The following is a 22,812-nucleotide window of genomic DNA, read 5'->3' as shown; positions in this document are numbered from 1 at the left end:
CTCACTCGCTCGTTCGGACTCTTGTAAACGGCTTCGTCCACTAGCTTTGAGCTTATCAGCCACTGACCTTCTTGCCTTTCTTGCTTTGACTGGGATGTGACAGTTCTGGCCGAATATGAAGAAGAATTCACTCTTCTCCTCTTGGCCGGGCCCGAGGATCAGTCACGAAATCCTGTATCCTCCAACGCGTGACTGGTACACGCCGTGACGTCATAGAACTTAGCGATGACGCCGAGCTAGAAGAAGAAGACTAAGAAGAAGACGAATCACGCCTTTTTTCTTTTCTTTTTTTTTTTTGTCTTTCTTTATAATTTTCTTCTCTAGATCTTGTATCTCTTCATTACAGTGTGTACTACCGAGTCAGAAAGCGTATTTAGGTCCGGAGGCAGCGAAGAAGACTGAGAAGCGTAGCTGTGAGTCATGGTCCGCCATGTCGGGTGCTGTGACATTGGTTGTGACGCACACCAATCTCGTTAGGGAGAGACGTGCGGCTGTGCTGGCATCCCTGTTGTTTGTAGCAAAATACTGCCCACGTTCAAGAATCGCGTCAACATTGAAGGGTTGGCGTAGCTGCAGCATTATTTCCCCAAAAGACAATTAAGGGCGGATGAGGAATATTCGACTCTGCTGGAATCGTGACGCCATATAATGCGACAGCAAACCTTCCAAGGTTGGTACGCCTGGTAGGCCTAGAGCCGCCCACGTACCCTCCATCCTGTTCGCATCGGGAGCCGGCACCTGGAACAAAGATGGCGACGCTCCCACCCTCCCTCTGGGAACAACGGAGCATAAATATTATTCATAAAAATTACCCAAAACCCTTCTGGAGTTCGATAACGAACCGCTAGGAGAAACCGAAGGGGTATGGGACAAATCAAAGGCAGGTGGCAAACATATGGAACAGTCTGGTGGTATTGCCGAAACAAAAGAAGCCGGCAACGCTTAGTCATCCAAAGATGGCGTCGACTCCTTTCTTTTTGTACTGCCTTTCTCATAAAAACTTCCTCCACTGTTCCACCGACCAACCATGACAAACAGAACAAGGATTAGTAATTGTACATACATTTTCCACTGCACCTACACACGTTGGATGAGGATCAGTCGACACCGAAGTTCGGGAATCTTTGAACACGGAAAATCCACAGATTCGAAACAGAAGGAAGATCCCGACGGTGACGCAAAAACTCCATCGCCACCACTTACACACTCTTACAGCTCACACCCACCCATGAGCACCACTCAGAGAAAGAGAATTAATAAGAAAAATTAAAAAGAAATGGATAAAAAGGGGCAAACTAAAACCGGCTTTAAACAGATAGACAGAGAACACGTCCTATCTTAAAGGCGGTAGAAAGATAACTGGTAGGTCACAGGACACCAAGGGCATTCTGGGTAATACATGCCCGTGACCTGGTAGATGCCAATAGTCCCTGGATCGCACAAGTTTAATAATTCTACCGGTTTCCAGTTTGGGGCGCTAGTAAATACTAATATTAAGACCGAAGGTTTGCTTCGTATATGAACAAGTTATGTTTAATAAAAAGACACCATGTAGACTCTTAGTTAAATTCTAAAAACAATAAAGTAACCAACCAATAAAAGACACCAAATGAAACATACAGTAGTTTTATATATTGTATGGTACATAGAGAAAACTCAAAAACACTATATGTACTGCTGGGTTAACTTAGGTTGCAAGAATACAAACAGCACTTGACACAAATGCAGCAACAACACCATCAAATTGTTAACATAAATCCTGAAAATCTCTACCCATTTTGAAGTAATAATGAGGTGATGTAGTTCCAAGAAAAATGGCTGGAGAGAACTCGCTACACTAACTCAGCAACTGAAACTGCACATTATTCATTTAGTCAAGGTGGTCTCAACCAATATTTGAAACACCAGGTTCATCTGTTTGGGAGATGGCCAACTACTAAGGACAAAAGCAGTACATATTGAGGGTGAAAACCAAGGAAAATCTCGAGTGTGCCTGAAAGCTCACTCAAGTCAGAGAGACTGTTAAGCCTTGGATTACCCTCAGTTATGGTAAAAGTATGAGTTTGTTATTCATATGAAAACATATCCACTGATAAAAGCATCCATTTATTTAAATACTGTAGAGTATATGTTATGTGTAACTTTTAGGCCCTGCTGTTTCGACAATAAACTTTTCTGCATTGTATTTAATACTAAACTTGTGGGGCATTGTGGCATAAAAGTTAGCTTATATCCGGAACCCCAAGTAATGATTAGTAGTATTTCTCAATTGTTCAGTTACTTAAAAAAATGTTTAATGCTACATCAAAAAATCTATTCCTGTATCAGCTGAGTACTGACTCCAAATTATCGATATCGATTTGACACTTAAATTTCAAAAGATTTATCTCAAATAAAAATTCACAAAAGATTCTCTGAAGCAAATGGGCTTCTTAATCTAACAGTCCAAATTAGATTTCAGGTACTGACATTTTTAATCTTTAAAACATAAAATGAAATCAAATGAAGGATTAGAGCACATACCTGCTATTTCATCTACTGGAAAGACTTCTCTCTGATCAATGTCGGTCAGCAAATTCAAAATCTTCTCCAGATATTCTCCCCAACGACCAGACACGTCAAACTTCCCGGCTCCTTCGATCAGGTACTTTAAGCAATGCTTAATAATAGTTACCTTCTTGTTATATTCCTCCTCGTTCAAAGGCTTGTTAAGGTCTGCTACTTCTTCATAAATCGTTGCAAGCATCACTATGAGCTTCTCCAAAGCTACATCCACAGTTTCCAGGTCAACGCTACAAGCACTTTCTTCCCAAACACTAGCCGTAGGAGGGGCCAGTGGGGGGTTACAACTTGACTTGATGATACTGAAGAGTAAAGGTATGCTATAGCAGTTGACCTTCCGCTCAAACTCAATACATAGCAGTTCTCCTTTTGTAAACATATCCGGATGATGAAAAGCAAATTCATAAACGCTAGTTGTCTGTGCGTAGGTCTGGTGAAATACGTAGAGGAAGGCCTGTTTTACGGGCCCCCATAAAATTTTGTGGAGGCGAAACCTCAGCATCTCGTCTCCCATGCCCATGGTGGTGGTGGGTTCTGTAGAAAAATGAAAGATATTAGAAAATATTTAATGTGTACCTACAATGATTATAGTATACAGAGATTTTTTTTAAATATATATCCCAGCATACAAACTACATACATACTCTGCAGCTTTAAACAGAGCAGAAACAGGTTCTGAAGCAAGGTGCGAATTATAATCACACTAGTTCACGATAAAGAAATTGTAAACAAGCTTGAGAACCTCCATGATTTGAACATTCTGCCTCCCCCCCCCCCCCCCCAAATAAATTCGATGGCCCTTATTTACAGTTAATTGGGTTCACTGACAGTCTCTTTATATTTTGCTTCTTATGTTATTGCTTTCATTGTTCCTCACCTTCCTGACTGGATTCACTATTCAGTGTAAGCTAATGAGGAAGTCTTCAGTATCAATATCCCAGCAAAAACAGGAAAGTAAAGCATAACTGGTAACAAGAAAATAACAAACCCTGATGAGGGGCAATTTCAACAGAACTTCTGAACACAGCATATGAATATCTGATCCTCAGTCGGAGGCTCAAGATATGAAGTGAAGGAATCATTTTAAAAACAGTGAAACACAAAGATATGACAGTAGTTTTATGTGTACTGTATTATGTAGAACTCATGTTAATGAGATCTGGACCTGCTTGTACATATATACAATAAACCATCAATTATCTGCACTACAACTTTGAAAATACCTTTTTAGCATGAATGGGCATAAGCATTTTTCCTCACTCAAATGATTTTAGCACTAGAATCGCATTTAATTATGAATTACTGTACATCTCTAATGGTAGTCTGGTCACTTTATTTTTACTTTGTTAATTGTACACAGTGTTAATTGTACTGTACTAGTGCAGGCTTAAGTATTCACTGACCCTATGTCTGCTTAATGAACATATCATACCTATTACTGCAGTTAAATTAGGGATTGCTATGTGGGTATATTCTATATTGTTGCCTTTTTTGACTGAATATTCACCTACATAGCATTCCACTCCATTTGTATTTCAGTAGAAACAGAAGTTAACACAAAATCACTTTAGCAGCACCAAATTCAGTAACACCAACCGGTTTCTTTTAGCACCAACTGATTCCTTAAGAGATATGAAAGACAAGTTATTGAGCACTATTCACTGGACAATGTAGCAAGCCTTTGGGGTTTTGGTGTCAGTGTGACATGAACAAGACTTCTCTAAGCACTCACTAACCTCCTAAAATGTGTTGGCACAGGTTCACTTTCCCAGTATATTCTTCAAAGAGTTTATGATCCCATTTTCTGACTCCTATTACATTTCCTTCCTTGACCATTTTTGGCATAACATTGGCAGACTTTCTGCATAATAATAGGTGTTGACAAACAAATACCATATTGTACATTAGCTAAACAACCGAACTTTTGTAACTGTAAGTAAATACTAATATCAGATGTACCAATGCTCACTGAAACTTCCAGCTGTAAAAAATTTCTCTGAAAACTGACTTTATGTATAAATTAAAGGTTTTAATGAATGAAATTCCTTCAAATAGAAATAACAGTTATGAGTGAGCCTTCTTTACTTACTTTGCTACCAACGTCCAAAGAACCATACAAATAGTTTGAACTTTAATAGCACTCACAACACAAAAGACGCTCTTAACAAATTACACTAAGCATCCACTTCTTTTTCACTCTATGATATATGGGAATCAAGTTCAGGATAGATTAAGGGTCCTGAGAGGGAGGGGCATTACCCACCCATGCCAGATAAAACTCAATATTATGAGTTACATTTGGTTGGTGTTCCTCCAAGGTGTATTTTTCCTCTGGAATTCATAGCCCTCCACATCAGGTTAGGTTAGGCAAGTTTGAGAGGGGAACAAAAGTCACCCAATGGCAGGTAAAACTTGATGCCAGAGTTAGATTAAGTCTGTTAGGTTAGTATATCCTTTCTTTATTACCATTGCACTCAATATATATACTATATATTTTTTTTATTGTTACAGATTATTCACATGACCTATATAGTTTGACTATTACGTACTTATATTGGTATCTGCATAATGTTTTAACCAGGTTTTGTGATGACAAAATATATTTTGACATTTCTTTCACACTTGCAAAAACTTGTCTTTGCTAAGAGAAATGAACAGTTTAACCCCTAACTGCAAAAAAAATTAAATAATAAAAAATTATTCACTTATTTGATGAGCCATCTGTCTTCCAATCGCTCTTATGTGTTCTAATTATTCTCAGTCATCACCTTCCACAAGAAAGACATTCTTTTGAGATACTCTTCCAATCACCATGGTGATGTGACTACTCTTCTCTTCTAATCACCATGGCAATGTGACAATACTTTTCCAATCACCATGGCAATATGACAATACTCCGTCCTGTCACCATGGCAATAAGTGAACACCTATGCTTCCAGTCCACCATGGTGATGTGACAATACTCTTCCTACCACCATGGTGATATGACAATCTCTTTCTATCACCATGGTGATGTGGCAATCTCTTCCTATCACCATGGTGATGTGACAATATTCTTCCTGTCACCATGGTGATATGACAATATTCTTTCAATCATACTGTTTTCATGAGTTGATTTCTGCGTTTTGCAGTAGTACTGTACTTGGCATACAATTGTGGGCTTACCCAAAGCCCTGTTATACACAGCTGCTACAGTTTAGGGGCACGGCAGTGTTCATTTGTGTTTGACAAGTTAGATTAGGCGAATCTGTCATCTTTCCGTAATGGTTTTCTAAAGTATTTGCTTGCTTTTTCAAAATATTTCATATAGATTTAACTCTTACACACCTTAATTCCATAGAATTTTGAGTTACTAGGAATCCCAATAACCTGGAACTGTGAATTAGTCGTACAAGAAATATCAAGTGTCAAAACTCAGGAGAAGACTCGGTAAGTGAGTGAAAGCTCAGGCCATCTCAGGTCACATGCCAAAGGCCTAACAGTAGCATTTGTTTTATGAGGCGATTCAGTACCGGCAAACGTGTGCCAAGCGCAACTACTCTGTATATGAAAGCAAAGGTTTGTATTCATGTTGGAACATCTGTGAATTAGGCCTGTGAGAAAGATCTGTGTAAAATTCACTGGAAACATGAAAATATAGCAAAAAATGAAAATAAATATGAATGCTGAAAACTCACCATATAAATTTTTGCATTAAATTTCAAAGTGACTGATTGGCCTGTGCTCTGTTTACAATATCTAGTGATATAATTCATAATTTTTTCAAGTTTCCTTACCTACATTCCCCACTATGGCCACATCCTTCCCTATCATTATTAGATGTAGGGGTGATGGGAATGAGGGAATGAAGTGGTCAGCAATAACAACGAGAATCATGGTAAAAAAAAAAATGCATAGGCCTATATAAATATAATAATTTCATTACTTTGCACAAAATTAATATATGAATATATATATATATATAGAGATAATATATATATATATAATAGTACTATAGAAAGATAGAGATAGAGATATATATAGATATATATATATAGTAGATATAGATATATAGAGAGACATAATAATAATCATGATATATATATTAGTTATCTAGTAGATTTTTTTAATGTATATATAATGATAGGTATATATATATAGATAATAGAAGTATTAATGAGATTTATTATATATATATAGATGGATAGATATATATATATATATATATAGATAGGTAGATATATATATAGTTATATATATATATAGTATATATATATATATATATATAGTATATATATATATAGGATATATATATATAATATATATATATATATAGTAGATATATATATATATATATATATATAAGATATATATATATTATATATATATATATATATATATAGATATATATATATATAGAGATAGTATAGATATATATATATATATAGATATATATTTAGATATATGATATATATATATAGTATAGATATATATATATATAGTAATATATATATATATAGATATATATATATATATTATATATATAAGATCTCTATACATATATATATATATATATATATATATATATATATATATATATTTATTATATATTTATATATCTATATATATATATATATATATATATAGATATTATATATATATAGCTATATATATATATATATATATAGATAGTGTATATCCTATTGATATATATATATATGTATATACATATATATATATGTATCTATATATATACTATATAATATTATATATCTAGAATATACTGATATATATTATATAGTATAATATATATATATGTATATATAATATATACGTAGTGGGTCAGATATATATTCTAATATATATATATAGATATATATATATACAGACCATATATAACATAGATATATAGATGCCTTTATATATATATAAAAATATATATGTGTGTAATATATATATATATATATATATATATATATATATACATATATACATAATATGTATAGAATATATATATATATATATATATAATATGATATAAAATATATAATCTATATATATATCTATATATAATATATTATATATATAAGATTATATATATATATATAGTATATATATATATAGGTATATATAGATATATATAAATTATATATCTAGTATATATAGATATCTATATATATATATCTATATATAATCTATATATTATTTATATTATATATAGATATTATATTATATATATATATATATATATATATATATATCTATATATATATAGATCTAATATATATATATATAATATATATATATTATATATATATATATATATAATACCTTTAATTATATTATATATATATAAATATTATTATATATATATAATAATATTAATATATATATAGATATAGAATATATAGATATATACATATAATATATTAGAGAAGAGATATTATATATATAATATAATATATATATATTCTTATATATATATATTATATATATTATTTTATATATGTATATATGTATATATTAATATATACATATATAATATATATATAATATATGTATAAATATATAATATATATATATAATATATATATATATATATAAGATATATATATATATAGATATAGAGAGAGAAGAGAGAAGGAGGGAGAGAAGAGAGAGAGAGAGGGAGAAGAGAGAAGGAGAAGAGAGAATGCGTATTTATAATATAAATATATATATATAATATATATAATATACAATATATATAATATATTATAATATATATATATATATATATATAATATAAGATATATATATATAGAATATATAATATATAATATATATATATATATATAATTAATATAATTACTTAGCATGAAAATTAATGCTTTTGGCTAAGCTAACCCTACACAGTCATAGGCCTAAGGCAATTAGGCCTATCATGTAGGATAGGCTTATATGAATGTCTTGGTATGAATATTAAATTAATAATCATCAACACAGGGTGAGACACAATAAAGCCTAGGCCTACCAATTCCAGCTTCCCATTTAGGCCGAGCTCGGTCCAAACAGCATAGTAGGCCTATGGTAACGAAGACTGACGGCCTCTCGATAGGCCTAGTAGTATATGAATATTTGCATGTAATAATCAACAAATAATGACCGAAATAGGATTAAACCGAATGTAGGCTACTTGTTGCAGTTGAGCTCAACGGAAACTACGCAGTCATAGGCCTACGGTAACTAGGCCTAGGCTAGGCCTATAAGCCTATTTTAGTTTTGTATTATAGGCCTATATTTAAAGTAAGATGTTGTTTTGTCTAAATAATTTCAGGAATTTAACGAAATTAAGTTGATTATTAGGTAGAATTATCATCTGTAGGTCATATTATTAATAGGTAGTATGTATATAAATATAAACACTCGTAGGCCTACCTCGAGAACCATAGGCCTATAGCTATACAAACTCACCCAACATTTCACGACGATGGAATTACTTCAGGTAAATCTCCCTTCCACATTACACTAATTGAACGTCGTTGATTCACTCAAATGCCCGAATTAAATTGGTAGATTTATTTCTTACGTTGTGGTTCGTGTCCCCTCGAGAAACTGTGGAGCTGAGGGAACCCTCATCTGCTGCTCCGCGAGCGTTCCGTCGAGCTCGCGAGTCCGGTGTTTTTAAACTTTTTTTTTTATAATTTTCGTCTGTGTTTCGTCCCTTTTAATATCAGATCATCCTTTCATATATATTTTAAGTGATTACATTCTATAATTGACATCATTAGCATCAAATTATGGCGTTTTCAAGCATTTCAAGTAAATATTGCATTGACGAACGCGCTATCAGTTGGCTTTGGGAGCACTGTTTTAAGACTTTTTATGAATTTCGTCTGCATTTCGTAATTTTGAAATACTAGATCGTCCTATTATGTGTATTTGATGCTATTAAATTCTACAATTGACGTATTATCACCATCAAAATAAGTTGTTTGAAGTAAATATGGCACTGACGAGCGTTCTATTTGAAGTAAATATGGCACTGACAAGCGTTCTGTCGGTTGACTTTGAGAACGTTACTTTACCAGTTTGTATGAATTTCGTCTCTATTTCGTAGTGTTAAATAACAGATTTTTCCGATAATATATATTCAGTTTAAAAAAAATATAGGTGACGTATTATTAACATCAAAATAAGTTATTTCAAGTAAATATAACAAATGTCTTGAGTTACACCGGTTTACTTCGGGAACGTTACTTTACCACTATTTGCGAGGTCGTCTGTATTTTGTTCTTTTAAATATAACATCATCCTGCAGTATATGTTCATAATTATTAAATTATGTCTGTTATATATTGTTGACATCTAAAAATGTATTATGTCAAGTAAGCATGACATTGACAAGAGCTCCACCGATTACTTCAGGGGCTTATTTTTACACTACGAAGTTCTTCTATATTTCTTACATTTAAATATCAAATCATCCTCCAGTACATGTTTGAAAATTTTAAAAATTTTAGTGTATCTATTATTTATATAAAAGATGTATTGTTTCAAATAAATAAGGAATTGATGAGCGCAATCTTCGTCTCGTTTGGTAAGAAACGGTGCCCGGTGGACGTCTTTTTTTCTTTTCTTTTCTTTTTTTACTTTTAAATATCAAATATCTTCCATATATGTTTAGAACTATTAGAAATATTAATATATATACTATTTACAATAAAGAAACATGATATTTCAGTTAAATCTAGGATTGACAAGCTCAAATTCCATCTTATTTGGTACGAAACGGCGCCTGGTGTATGGGTACCGCCGTGGGGCAAATCCGTAAATAGTCTGAACACACAGATTCCCTTTCCTTTCCTCGGCGGGACGGAGAAGAACACTTGGAGGGCAAATCGAAGAAAGCCGTTTGTTGTTTATAAATAAATTCCTCCACAGATTTGGACGGCGGCGGTTGCCGAGTCTTGTTTATTTACTTGTTTACGTTTTTAGAAGGTCAGAGCCCAAAATTGTCCTGTTTCTCTTCCGGAATAGCGAACCAAAATTTTCTTCTTCTTCTCCTTCTTACGTTTTCAGAAGGTCAGGGCCGAAAATTGTCATGTTTCTCTTCCTGTATAGTAAAGCAGAATTGCTTTATATATATATATATATATATATATATATATATATATATATATATATATATATATATATATATATATGTATATTATATATAATATATATATATATATATATATTATTGTTTTTCTCCATAGTAAATAACCATTTCCCTTTTTTAACGTACTAGAAATAAAACAATAATTTACTCGGTGAAAAGAACTTTGTTTGCATTCCGATGTTATGAATAAGCAGACTTTTTTTCTTTCTTTACTCGATCTCCGAAAACGTAGCTTAGTAAATTGAAACTGCATTTATTTATTTATTTATCTCTCCATTTATTTATTATTTATCTTTCTCCATTTATTTATTTATATATTCATTTATTTTGCGTGTAGCATATAATGGCGGCCAACACTGACGCCACAATTATGGTCACGCAAGCACGCGCGACCATTACCGAGATTAATGGTGACTCACCTTTATGGCAACGCCGACCTTGGCGAGCCTATCAGTCCCTGATATTTAAAAAATTGGCATTAAGAAATTTAACTTTATATATATATATATATTATCTATATATATATATATATATATATATATTATATATATATATTGTTGCATGATATCAGTTTGTGACCTAGAAAATCTCATGTGAGAAACAGTTGACTTCAAGTTAATATACCGTTTTCTGGCCTGTAGGCGGTCAGTGCCATCAGTGCAACCTCATTTGGTGCACTGCAGCAGTGGGCTACTTATATAAGGTCTTTGCAGCATCCCTTTGGCCCCAAGCTGCAACCCTTTTCATTCCTTTTACTGTACCTCCATTCATATTCTCTTTCTTCCATCTTGCTATCAACACACTCCTAACAATTGTTGCATAGTACAATTGCGAAGTTTTCGTCCCGTTGCACCTTTCAAACCTTCTTACTTTCAGTTTCCATTTCAGTGCTGAATGATCTCATAAGTCCCAGTGCATGACCTTTGCCCTTAATTCTAAGTTTAATTTTCATGTGAAAATCAGCATTTATTCCATAATTCTCATAAAGTCATTATACAATATATATATATATAGATATATATCTATATATATATATATATATATATATATATTATATATATATACATACACAGGGACTCCCAGTCATTCTGTCTTTAACCCTTAAATTGCACACTGGAGCTTAGGCTGAGCATTGGTGCGCTGCGACTTAGGCCTACAGATTATTTTGTTTGAACTTCACTAGTTTTTCCCTGCACCAGAGGCTTTCGTTTAGGAACCTCTACTACCACAACCCAATTAGACAAAGGCATTTCAGTAAGAAATTATCTAGCTTCGCTGAAAGGAATTATATATGTCACACTTTGTTGACTATTGATTTTATCAAACAAATTAGGACGCAACCCTACTTAAGTAGGGTAAAGGGCTTATGTCTGAAGAATGTTGTTTATGGCAGGTTAGCCAAGATATCTGGTGTAGTATAGTATCAACATTCTTTTGTTTCCGCACAATCCAGATATGTTTTCAGTCAGTGATGAAAAGCATGGCTAAGTTCCAATCTTAACCTGCAATGTTGGCATCAAAATAGCAACGATGCTATATTAATTTGATCAAATTTCTGTAGTTTTTTAAGTATTTATTTGTATGATCATCACCATAAGTCCCAACTTTGCAGTTATATTGGTCACAATACTATTAACATTGTTCTTTCTTTATTATCTTAGACCGAGAAGAAGTTGAAAATAATGGAGACACAATTGCCCTGCAGAAAAGAAAACAACATAGAAATGTCACTGTGGTGGCTTTCACCCACTCCCAGAACAGCATGCCACTAGTGCTAGTACTACACCTGATCGGAATTCCATTTATCCAGGCATTTATTAATCAATGCCTGGTTTGAAACCTACAAGGTTCATGGAAAGTTTGGTCATTGATGGTTTTATGACACCAACGGGGGAACATTTTCATCTTCACCAAGCATTGTGGCTATACATCCAAACAAGTAGAATAATATAGCATAGATGGTAAGAGGATAGAAGCTTGAAAACTTAAATGTTATAGGATCATGATGGCTATGTGACACTTCCAAATAATTGTAAATGTTATTGTAGTAGGCCTACATGAGAGCCAGCACTGCCCAACCCACACTGGTTCAGTGTTTGTTGTTACAACAGCATCATTTTATACAAACCAGTTTGTCATAGTACCAATCAATCAGCAGCTAGTTCAATGAAACCATTGAGTGGATTACTCTGTATCTCTTTTTAAATACTCCAACTCGTTATGAAGGAGTTATGGGAGTTCCATTTGACAACGTCCTTAAGAGAGAGAGAGAGAGAGAGAGGAGAGACTGGGAGACGAGAGAGAGAGAGAGAGAGAGAGAGAGGGTATAATTGGTGGATGGATGGTTAACGATTGAATTGGCTGTTGGTGAGTTCTGGGTTGTCTGCTGGTGCAGCTGGAGTTAGTTGTTAAGATCAGAGTTTTGACTGTGAAGATCAGTAGAGTTGGCAGCGGTCTGTGAAAAGTGTTGAAGGCATTGAAAGTCATTTGAGTTGTGTGTTATTGATTTGTTGTTGGTTATTGTTAAGTTTGAAATTAATTGCTTTAGAGTTGTTGTGCCTGTGTTGTTGGATTTGTTTGTGCTTGTGAGTTTCTGTTGAGTTATATGTGAGTTGTTATAGTTGAGGGTTGTTGTTGTTGGGGGCTGTTGTTGTTTCTTGGTGTAGTTGTGAGTTGTTGGGAGTTGTTGTTGGTGAGCTGTTGTGATTTCTTGGTGTTGTTAGTGGGTGTGTGTTGGCTTGTTGTGTTGTTGATTTTTTTGTGTCCTTAGTGATTGCTTCTGCAGTGGTCTTTTGATGTGGCTGTGTTCCTTGTTTGTTATTGTGTTGTTGAGTTGTGGTTGTATTCCTTGTTTGTGGTTGTGTTGTTGAGTTATGGTCCTTGGTGGTTGAATTGTGGGGTTATGGTCCTTGGTTGTTGTTGGTTGTGTGTTGGTTTGTGATGGTTGTTAGTGTCTCAGCGACCTTGACAAGTGGACAGCACAGCATAGCCCAGAGTATCTGGAGTTGGGTGAGTACATGTGTTTGTGTATTTTCTGTTCTGTGTGTAGGTAGGTCAATTGTCCTGCGTGTATTCCGTAGTGTAAAGAGGAAAGTGTGACTGATGGTGAGTTCGGCAGCTGGATTGATTAAAAGTTTAATGTTTTGGGGGGGGGTTGGGGGGGAGGATTTTTGCCCACTTGTTTTTGAAGGCTTGTAAATCCGAGCCACGATCGTCTCTTTAGAGCTTAAACATGCTAGCCTGGTCTGGGTACTTTTCCTGTGAAAAGAATTTGTGGGGTTTAAGGAGTGTGCCCCAATTTTAGAGACAGCTTTCATCATCTGAGTTATTTAGTCACCCCAAAGGAAAGTGTAAAGCAACTGGAAAACCCAAAATGTAAAGAGAAATGAAACGTCAAGTTAAATTTTCATTAAAACTAGCTGAAGAATTTTTTGGAGAAGGAAACTTGAAAGATAAAGGGAAACTGTTTCACTAAAGCACTGAATTTTGATGAGATACGGGATCATAAGTCAAGTTCACAAGATTAATAAAGGGATAAACTCAAGTTCACAAAATTAATAAAAAGGATAAGGTAATTCAACATTGCGCGAATTCAACAGAATAGAACAAAATAGTAAACAGAGGAGAAATATAGAGGAATGACTCATAACAAAGCCATAAATAGGAAAGGTAGAAAAGAAAAAGTAGGTAAGTGAACTTAGCACTGAGAAATACCAATGGATGGAGAGGAAAACAGAGCTTGTGATGTCAAGAACAACAGATTTTAACCAGTTAGATGGAAGGTTGGGCCTAAGCTTACAGAGGGAAGGAGTAAGGAAACCATCACAAATTTTGGGTAACAAAGCCTCAAGCCGTATGCTGTTGAATGCCTTTGAGATCATTGGTAATGGAAAATAAATCTCTGAATTTTGACAGAGTTGGTAACTAAACATCAGGGAGTTGAGCAAGCTGTGACGGTAGGTCTTGGCTTACAGAAGTCGCGATTGGGATCTGACGGAGGAGAGTTGGGTTGACTATGTATTAAAGAGTTAGTTCAGTAAAGTTTTTAGTACTGTGACAGTAGCAGAAGCTTAAGCAACGCAACCCCATAAGAATAAGATCAATTAAGACATGTTTCCTTGAGGAAGGATGCATGCATAGTTGAACAGTCAAGAAAGAAATACAGCCAGGTACAGGTGCCAGTTTATCCACAGACTCCTTGAGGAATTGGGCAGGATTATGATTCAGGCAGTATGCAATGCCAGTGTTCAATAAGTCAAGAACATTGTGGCTCCTACAAGGCAGAGAACATAATAGAGAACATAGCAACAGGTAGAGGTGAAGTAGGAGGTTCAGGACTGAAAACATATCTGAAAGAAGAGTTGGCTGACAATGGAAACCAAAGAATATGGGCCTTTTACTAAGGAAGGGGCGGTTAATAATTTAGCAGATCCATTAACACTTGAGATAGGAGGAGAATTTAGCTCACAGATGATGTTGAATTCCTTCCAAGAAAAGGATCAAACACCTTTCCAGTAGGAGATAAGACCAGAAACATTAGACCTCATTAGTACGAAAAACCTTTTCCTTTTGAAGTGCAGAACCACATTAGTTCTGAGCATTATAAAAGAAGCTTGGGTAGAAGCAAAGCAATCAGCTAGATAGCTGAGAAGCAACACTGATCAATTCATGAGTTAGAAGAGAAAGTTTTAACTGAAGAGGTGATGTATACATCAGAACATAAGTTCAAAACCTCACCAACATTGGCAGCTGGAAGGTCAGAAATAAAGTCACACTAAACCCCAGTGGGAACTCCGGGGCATACCAGAGATGCCAGTGATAAGAATGACATGTCAGGTACTTTGTCGCAATGATCAGGAGCATGTGCTTTGGATAATTTGTTCTACATCATTGCTTAGAGTAAGGTCAAAGTCCATAGAATTATGCAAGTCACAAAAAAATTTAAGGAAAAGAGTATGTAGCCAAAGGCACCTTTGAGAAAGGACATCCAAGATACGCAAGTGTTGCTATGTAGGTGAGATGATATTGCAGTAATCGCAAAATCCATCTTCGGTACAAAAGACTGTCGTGAGACGATTGATCTGTGCAGCTGCGTTTCAGAGAGAAGCAAAAGCTTCATGGAGGAGAAAGACAAGTTGTCTGCTACAATAGGAGATTATAGAGGCTAGACCTAAAATATTAGAGAGAAGAGAAGCAAAGGAGGCAGGCCTCGTGAGCAATTAGAAGTCGTGGATGGAACCATAACTGTTACAGGACTAGTTCACTTTTCATCCAAGGGTAGTCAAAGGCCCCTCCCACCCCAAACTGCAAAGTCTTGGTCAAAATTTCATAAAATGGGGAATTGGTCCAATGAGGGATTTTTTTCGTGCTCATAGCATCTGTGTCCATGGATAGATGCAGAATACTCATGGCGGTTACACCGTAACTCAGTAGCACCACCAATCTGTGAAAATGTTCATGATAGAATATGTAAGATTATTTTGAAAAGGAAGACTTCATAAGGCAGGTAGAAAAGTGAAGGCAGAGAGGCAGTTGTGAGGTGGAAGAAGACCCTACCTAGTTAGAAAGATCGTCAGTGAATCTTGCATCAGGAGCTTACAGGAAGAAAATGGGTCAGTATAAAGGCCCTGGACGAAAAACTGATCACTGATTGCCAGAACCTACAGTTTGTTTATATGGGGGCTGACAGTGAACAATTGCAGCTGATGTTATTGAGGGTAATCGTGATTGGCTGAGGCCCGTGGTGTTCCCCTCCCACAAGTAAATGTATCAGCCAATGGGATGCAACATCAAGTCTTCAAAGGCATCAGATGTGGATATTTACTGTCAGTCCGTGTTTGGAATGTGAGGTTAGCAAGAGAAATGAGAGTTGAGAAGGCCTGATTTTATTGTCAGTTATATGAATGACTGAGACAGTACATTGTAAAGGAAGACCTTTGTTTACTTACAGTAACTATCGTTGAAAACAAATTATGCTTAGAAGTATTTGGTCTTTACAAGAGATGCAGAATCCACTTTCTCGAATTGTTACATCATTTCTGGCTAAATTTTCGCTGTCAATAAAATATATTGAAGACGAAAAACTTAATCCAACAAGGCAGATGATAAAATTAAGTCTTTGATCATGAAATATTGGTGTGATAAGGAAATACAAAGGAATACCAATACCAAGATAATGCAAGACCAGAGCATTTAAATTTCGAGTGTAGCCTATAGCAAAGTCGAGCTAACAATCATTCGACAAAATATGAATATCAAGTCATAGAACGTTAAAAAAATAATCATGGCCATTCTGGAGATGTAAAAACAGTATGTTAAGAAAATTTCGACTTATAAGATGAGAAATCATTCTTTGACAACAAATTTTGAGACAAAATCTCCAGGCCAGACTTTCAAAAGCTATCAAATACTGACACTCGTAGGCATTCGTATGAACGGTTCTTTAGAAACTCAAAGAATCGCCTTTGTTGACATCTTCAATTGTCTCAGATATGACCTCAGGTACTATTACAAGATTTGAACAGGGTATGAATTCATCTTCTTATGGGATAGTTACGTAAGTAGAATGATTTGTTTTTTTTAAGAACAGCAGAGGCAATACAGGAAAGGAGATATGTTGGAGAAAGTATTTTGTAATACAAAAACTTTCATCGTAAATTCAAAAGGTACTACAATATTTTATTTTTAAATCGTTTCAAGACGGCGAGCGTCTTCGCTGGGATCTGTGTATAAAATATAGTTGTACTTTGCGTAAACAAACAGGGAATAATACTATTATGTCATCACACTTCCTCGAGTTAACATTTTCTTTCTATTTATATCGCTTCATCTTCATCTAATTATTCTTTTCCTTCATCTTACGCAAGAGGATTTCGCGACGCAAAGACGTCGGTGAAAACCGTCAACGGAAAAGGGGTTCCACGATCTAACTTCTAATGTTTTTTTTTTCAAAATTTTTATTAACAGAGAGAATAAGAGTCATTAACTGGGCCCCTGCTCCTCCTCCTCCTCCTAGGGCAGGAGGAAACCCATCACTGAGAATGTTAACAACATCAGGGGGAAGTGACGATGCTTCCTCAGGGCGTCGGCTGCTGAACTCAGCTCGTCTGGAAGAAGACAAAAAGAAGTTGATTAGTTAGTTAATTGGAAGAACGTAGCACACACACACACACACACACACACACACAACATATATTTACATATAACTCATGGACAGAACAGTAGAGAACGTGATCTGGAGAGAGAAATTTCTCTTACGATTGACATCCTTGAGGCTGATCCTCGCAATGTTTTTGGATCTTCTGGGACTGTAGGACTGGTCTCTGGAAGGCGCTGGTTGGATCCCAGTCTCACCTGTACAGAAATAAAAGAAATCGTCAGAGATCACACAATGTGAAAAACGGCTTAAGAGTATTTTTTTTTCTCTCGGGCCACGTTCAGCCATTGATTAGCAATGGTGTCTCTTCGTGTCAAGTTGCTGCAGCCTCTCAGAGAAAAGTACTGGCGGGTGAAGCAGAAGAAATATTTCACAGCTTTGTGATGTTTCACGTCGCAAAAATCTGATAAGATGAGACTTTCGTTCTTGGTATAATTCTCCAATATTCGGAATTTTCTATCTTTACCAACTAAGAACAGGGACATGGCTCTTAATAAACTCTTAAAAATGTTTAATACTACTTCCTCGTATCTTAGCAATAATGGCAAAGAAAAACATTTCACTATACACACGAAGAATGTGGTAAGAATAGAGGAGTTGTATTTACATCCTTAAAAAATGGAAAACGGTATTAAGTTGGCCATAAGCTGACGAACTGTGGAGACAGGGAGAAATTAGTAGAGATTCATAGGTAGGAAAGGTACACCAAATTGGTGTTTTTAAAAGAAAATGATAAAAATTCAATATTTCTCCACTTGACATCCTATAAAAAACCTTCTGGTTTAAAACTTTTGCTTTTATGGAATTGAATTTCACCATTTTTATTAAAATGACAAATAAACTCATCATACGACACAAAAAAGTTATGAAAAGAAGCAACAGCATTCAGAACATGTGACTGTTCCCTTCCTCCAATCAGGTCAGTGTCCCCTTTGTTTCCTGAATACTCAAGCTCAGATCAGGTCATAATCCCTCAGTACCCTAACTACTGAAGCTCAAATCAGGTCAGTTTCCAATCAGCTCCCTCAATTCTGAGCCCAAGTCAGGCCATTTTACCCTCAGTTCCTTTATTACTGAAGCTCAAATCAGGTCAATGTTCCTTAAGTTCCCTGGCTACTGAAGCTCAAATCAGGACATTGTCCCCTCAGTTCCCTGACTACTGAAGCTTAAATTAGGCCATTGTCCCCCTAGTTCCCTGGCTAGTGATTTGGAAATGGAGCGATTTCTTGCGCCCACCAGTTGTCATGTTCACGAAGGACAAAACACCCGACAGTAACTCACCTCGATAGATGCCTGTCTTCATGTTCACAATGAGCGGAGCCGAGAGGTTCTTGGTCTGATAATCATAATTTTGATAATGGTGCGACAGGTGTGATGTTTCTCTCGACGACAGTTTGGGGAACAAGCTGACGTTTTCCGGAGGGGATTTCGTGCTTGTGACTGGCCTCTTCTTGGCTATCACTTCTGCAAATAGGAAAACATCTTTAGATTACTAGATTATATACACAAGGTTGAATCATTTTGGGAAAATGATTGAACTGGGAAGAAAAATTGAGAATTTGAATAAACTACTAGATAGGGTTAGCAGGAAGTCTAAGTTAATAAATTATTGATCATTTCATAAGCTTTGTTGTTGGTGCCAGTGTAAACATTAATAATTTACAGCAATGGTTTTGTACATAGTATCATTCCTTAACATTGATGATCAAAACTAAAAAAAAAAGACGATTAATATTCATAATCTACCCTTCTACTGTCAGACTTAAACCAATATTTCAAGTGAACAATCTTCATATTTCACTATCATTTGCCATCTCATAGGTCAAGCACTTTCGTTTGGCCATTGTACAATCTTCATTTCAAATATTTTTGCACATTCAGGTGTAAATTTTTAACCTACGCGTATCTGGTAAAGCAGTTAAGCAATGATAATCCAGTTGAGTATAGCTTGCAAGGATGTGTCAAAATCCAGGCACTGGATATTTTTGCTCACAGAGGATTCCCTTGTACACAGAGTGAATGAACCAACACACTGCGATCAGCTTGTTCTGTTTTGTCAGCCTGTGTTTCCAATGAATTATCTTGCTATTGATTTTAACTGGTTTTTCTGCTCCAAAGTTAGACTGTTTTCATTATTTGATCATCCATACTTAAAGAATTCTCCCATTCTGATTGTAGGAGGAACTGTTTCAAGTAGAGGCGCTACATTGTGTATATTTATTCTTTTTTCATCATATCATTTGCGATATATAATACCTGAATTAGTTGCAAGGTTTGACAGTCAGTGTTCTGTGTTTAAAGAGCTTCCTCTCCATGCTTGTTTTTGACCTGGTCTTGCAGCATCTCTCTTGTTGTAGACTTGTTTTGTAGGTTGTCTGTGTTGGCCATCTTTCTAAATGCCTTTGAAATATCCAGCACCTTGTTCTTCAGGTTTGCCTTCTTCCCCTTGAACTTGTAAATGTTGGGAAGCCGACCAAAATGGAGAAGAGTCAGACAAGCCCATTCAACAAGACTTTCAGGCTATGTGCACCTTACATAACTAATGACCAAGATAGTTTAGTATATACCACAAAAAGCCATAGAAGTAGTTGCTGGTGGTGCAAGACTACAGAAGGCACTTTTTGATCATGATTGCCATGAGGGGATTGACATGAAAACAGCTGGACGTCGTCTTTGTTTTGAAGGTGGAATGTTATTTCTGTGAGAAAGCATTGCAGTTTAACTGATGACTAGATAGATACAAGTTCATGATGACACACTGCCTTGCCATTTTTGTACCAGCCGCAGTGATTGTCAGCCCCCAATCAATACAAGGGCTGGAAGACCACATTTCGAGGAGCTAAGGTTTGATGACAAGTCTCACGATAAAAATGTAAATGTGAGCTGGGCCGAGAAAATGAGGCTGCAGGTGATGGGTGACCCAACTTGTGTGAAAGATTGAGGGTTAATGGCTGACAATGATGCCAGATTTCAAAGTGAATAAATTTCAAGGCAATTTGAGACTAAAGACAAGAGAAATTGATAGTTATTTAAAAAGAGACAAGGAAGGATGTAAGAGTTTGATTATACAGTTTGCAAGACAATGGCTGACAATGCTTTCCCAAAACAGCTTGTTCAGCAAACTTCATGAGATTATGATGGTACTTGCCAGACAACTTGATAATGATCAAGGTGACCAAGCAGCTGGATCACAAACATAATGTCATTGATGGTTGGATGATATTTTGTTGGAAGACAACTGGGGAATGGACAACACTGGACGAAAAGAAAACCAAACTTGACAGGGCTACACAGAATGATGATCGGCTCCATTTTTACAAAGAATATATCCTGGTTTAGGTGATCAGATTGAGAGAGAAAAAAAAAACAATCAGGTAACCATGATTCAGAAAATAATGCTGTAGACAGCAAGAGTGATCAGATAACAATGAACATTGGGATATCAGGGAATGAGTAGTGAGTAGATAGTCTTTTGCTTATGAAGAAAAAACAGTGACACTGCCAAGCAGTTGATGAAAATCATTAGTAGCTGATGACTCCCAGTTTAGCTTACTGACAGCAGTTAAACTTGATGTTTAGCAACGGTTTGCAAGAAAGGTTAATGAGATGAGGGCAGTGAAAAGATAAGGATAGCAAGAAATATATCTGTGGACACTAAGTGATGGCACCATAGTAATTATCATCATCATCTGTAGATATTCTCCTTTGGCTTTCATCTCATGCTTCTGTCTCTGCTTAGCATGGTCACAGATTGTAGAAGGTCTACGGAATTCCTCCCTTAATTTGGTTTGTAAGCCTAAGTAGCAGCCCTATCAACCTTTGTATTGGTGTTGTATAGGATTCATTTATGCTGCCAGATTCAGCTGCTGACAATTCTCTCGGTTCCGACAGACAAGGGTTGGGAGAAACCAAATTTCTCTTTATCATTAAACGTTGTTGGCTTCTGCTCCTAGATGTGCAAAGCCTTTAGTAGGTGAAGGCAACAGAAGTCAGGATTTTAATGGTGCTTCTGACAGCCATGACTTCAAGACATCTTGAAACGATTCGATTGAAATGACTAAGGATCGCATCCTTTTCAAGAGCCAGGAAAGGTAATCCTGCTTGTATAATTCTAATGGCACCTTTCAACAGAATAATCTAATAAATGTACCACATTGCACCTCCTCATTTCATTCGTGGGGATGGAGAGGGTTGTTTTTGGTAAGTAGTTTGCTGCTTTTAAGTTCTTATCATCAGTTTCTACATTCTTAACTTTTGGTAGTCATATCATTATTGTCATTCAGAATAAAGATGTGAAATTCTATCACAAACTTCCTCTGGATAGAATTTCTTTACATGAAAAAAATAAAGACTTGGAGAACTCAGCAGCAATATAATTGACAGCATAGGAATAATGAAGAAAGACTTGGAGATATGTATAATAATCAGTAATAAAGCAGTCAGAAGTTTACTGTTGTCTAGCTTTGAGAAGGAAACAATCCCAAGCCTGTCCAGGAAGGCTCTGTTACAAAGCTCAAAGTCCAACCCAAGAACTGAGATCTGTGGTTATTTGGTCTCCAAATAATAAAAGGAAACTAAATGTTACCCTTAGATAACTTACCTGGCCCAAATGGGAAAACAAATGCTACATTAATTAAATGAAGCATAACTGGATGAAAGGGAAGTTGATTAACCCTAGTGGTAAAATTCCCACAAGATGGGACATTCAGAAATTTATGCTTGTCTGGGCTTGAAGGCTCCCCTGGACAGTCTTTAACCATCCCCAAAAAGGAAATGCATCCTAACTTAACCTAGGGAGCAGCAAGTTACAAATTCATATATATGGCACAATTTCTGACTGGGTCGTTTCCTAATCTAGTAATATGAAACAGTCTTCATGTCTGTCTTGAATGGTTTTTAAGGCAAAAAGCCACTGTAGAAAAACAAAGAGTAGGTGAACCTCGTATTTCTAATGCAGCTTTTATCTTAACCC

The 22,812-nt window shown here is 35.6% G+C and overlaps 2 protein-coding genes and 1 long non-coding RNA gene across 4 annotated transcripts in view; 1 reads left to right on the top strand and 2 right to left on the bottom strand.

The window, feature by feature from the left end:
- The window catches only part of LOC135208043 (uncharacterized), a 41,074-nt gene extending 31,759 nt beyond the window's left edge, over window positions 1–9,315 (bottom strand). The window contains 2 exon segments of the mRNA XM_064240169.1: window positions 2,524–3,096; window positions 8,995–9,315. Of these exon segments, the coding sequence (XP_064096239.1) occupies window positions 2,524–3,096; window positions 8,995–9,001 (580 nt within the window). The 5' untranslated portion in view covers window positions 9,002–9,315.
- LOC135208044 (lachesin-like) overlaps window positions 1–22,812 on the top strand; it is a 110,170-nt gene that overhangs the window by 79,149 nt on the left and 8,209 nt on the right. The window lies entirely within an intron of this gene.
- LOC135207718 (uncharacterized) lies at window positions 16,826–19,300 on the bottom strand. The gene is made up of 3 exons (XR_010313054.1): window positions 19,122–19,300; window positions 17,942–18,037; window positions 16,826–17,790 (listed from the first exon to the last, which is right to left on the bottom strand). It is a non-coding gene; the product is annotated as an uncharacterized LOC135207718 (long non-coding RNA).

Source organism: Macrobrachium nipponense, chromosome 34 (genome assembly GCF_015104395.2).
Source record: "Macrobrachium nipponense isolate FS-2020 chromosome 34, ASM1510439v2, whole genome shotgun sequence".
In the NCBI taxonomy this organism is placed as follows: domain Eukaryota; kingdom Metazoa; phylum Arthropoda; class Malacostraca; order Decapoda; family Palaemonidae; genus Macrobrachium; species Macrobrachium nipponense.
Note: the sequence above shows the minus strand (reverse complement) of the source record. Positions and strands in the feature narration are given on the sequence as shown.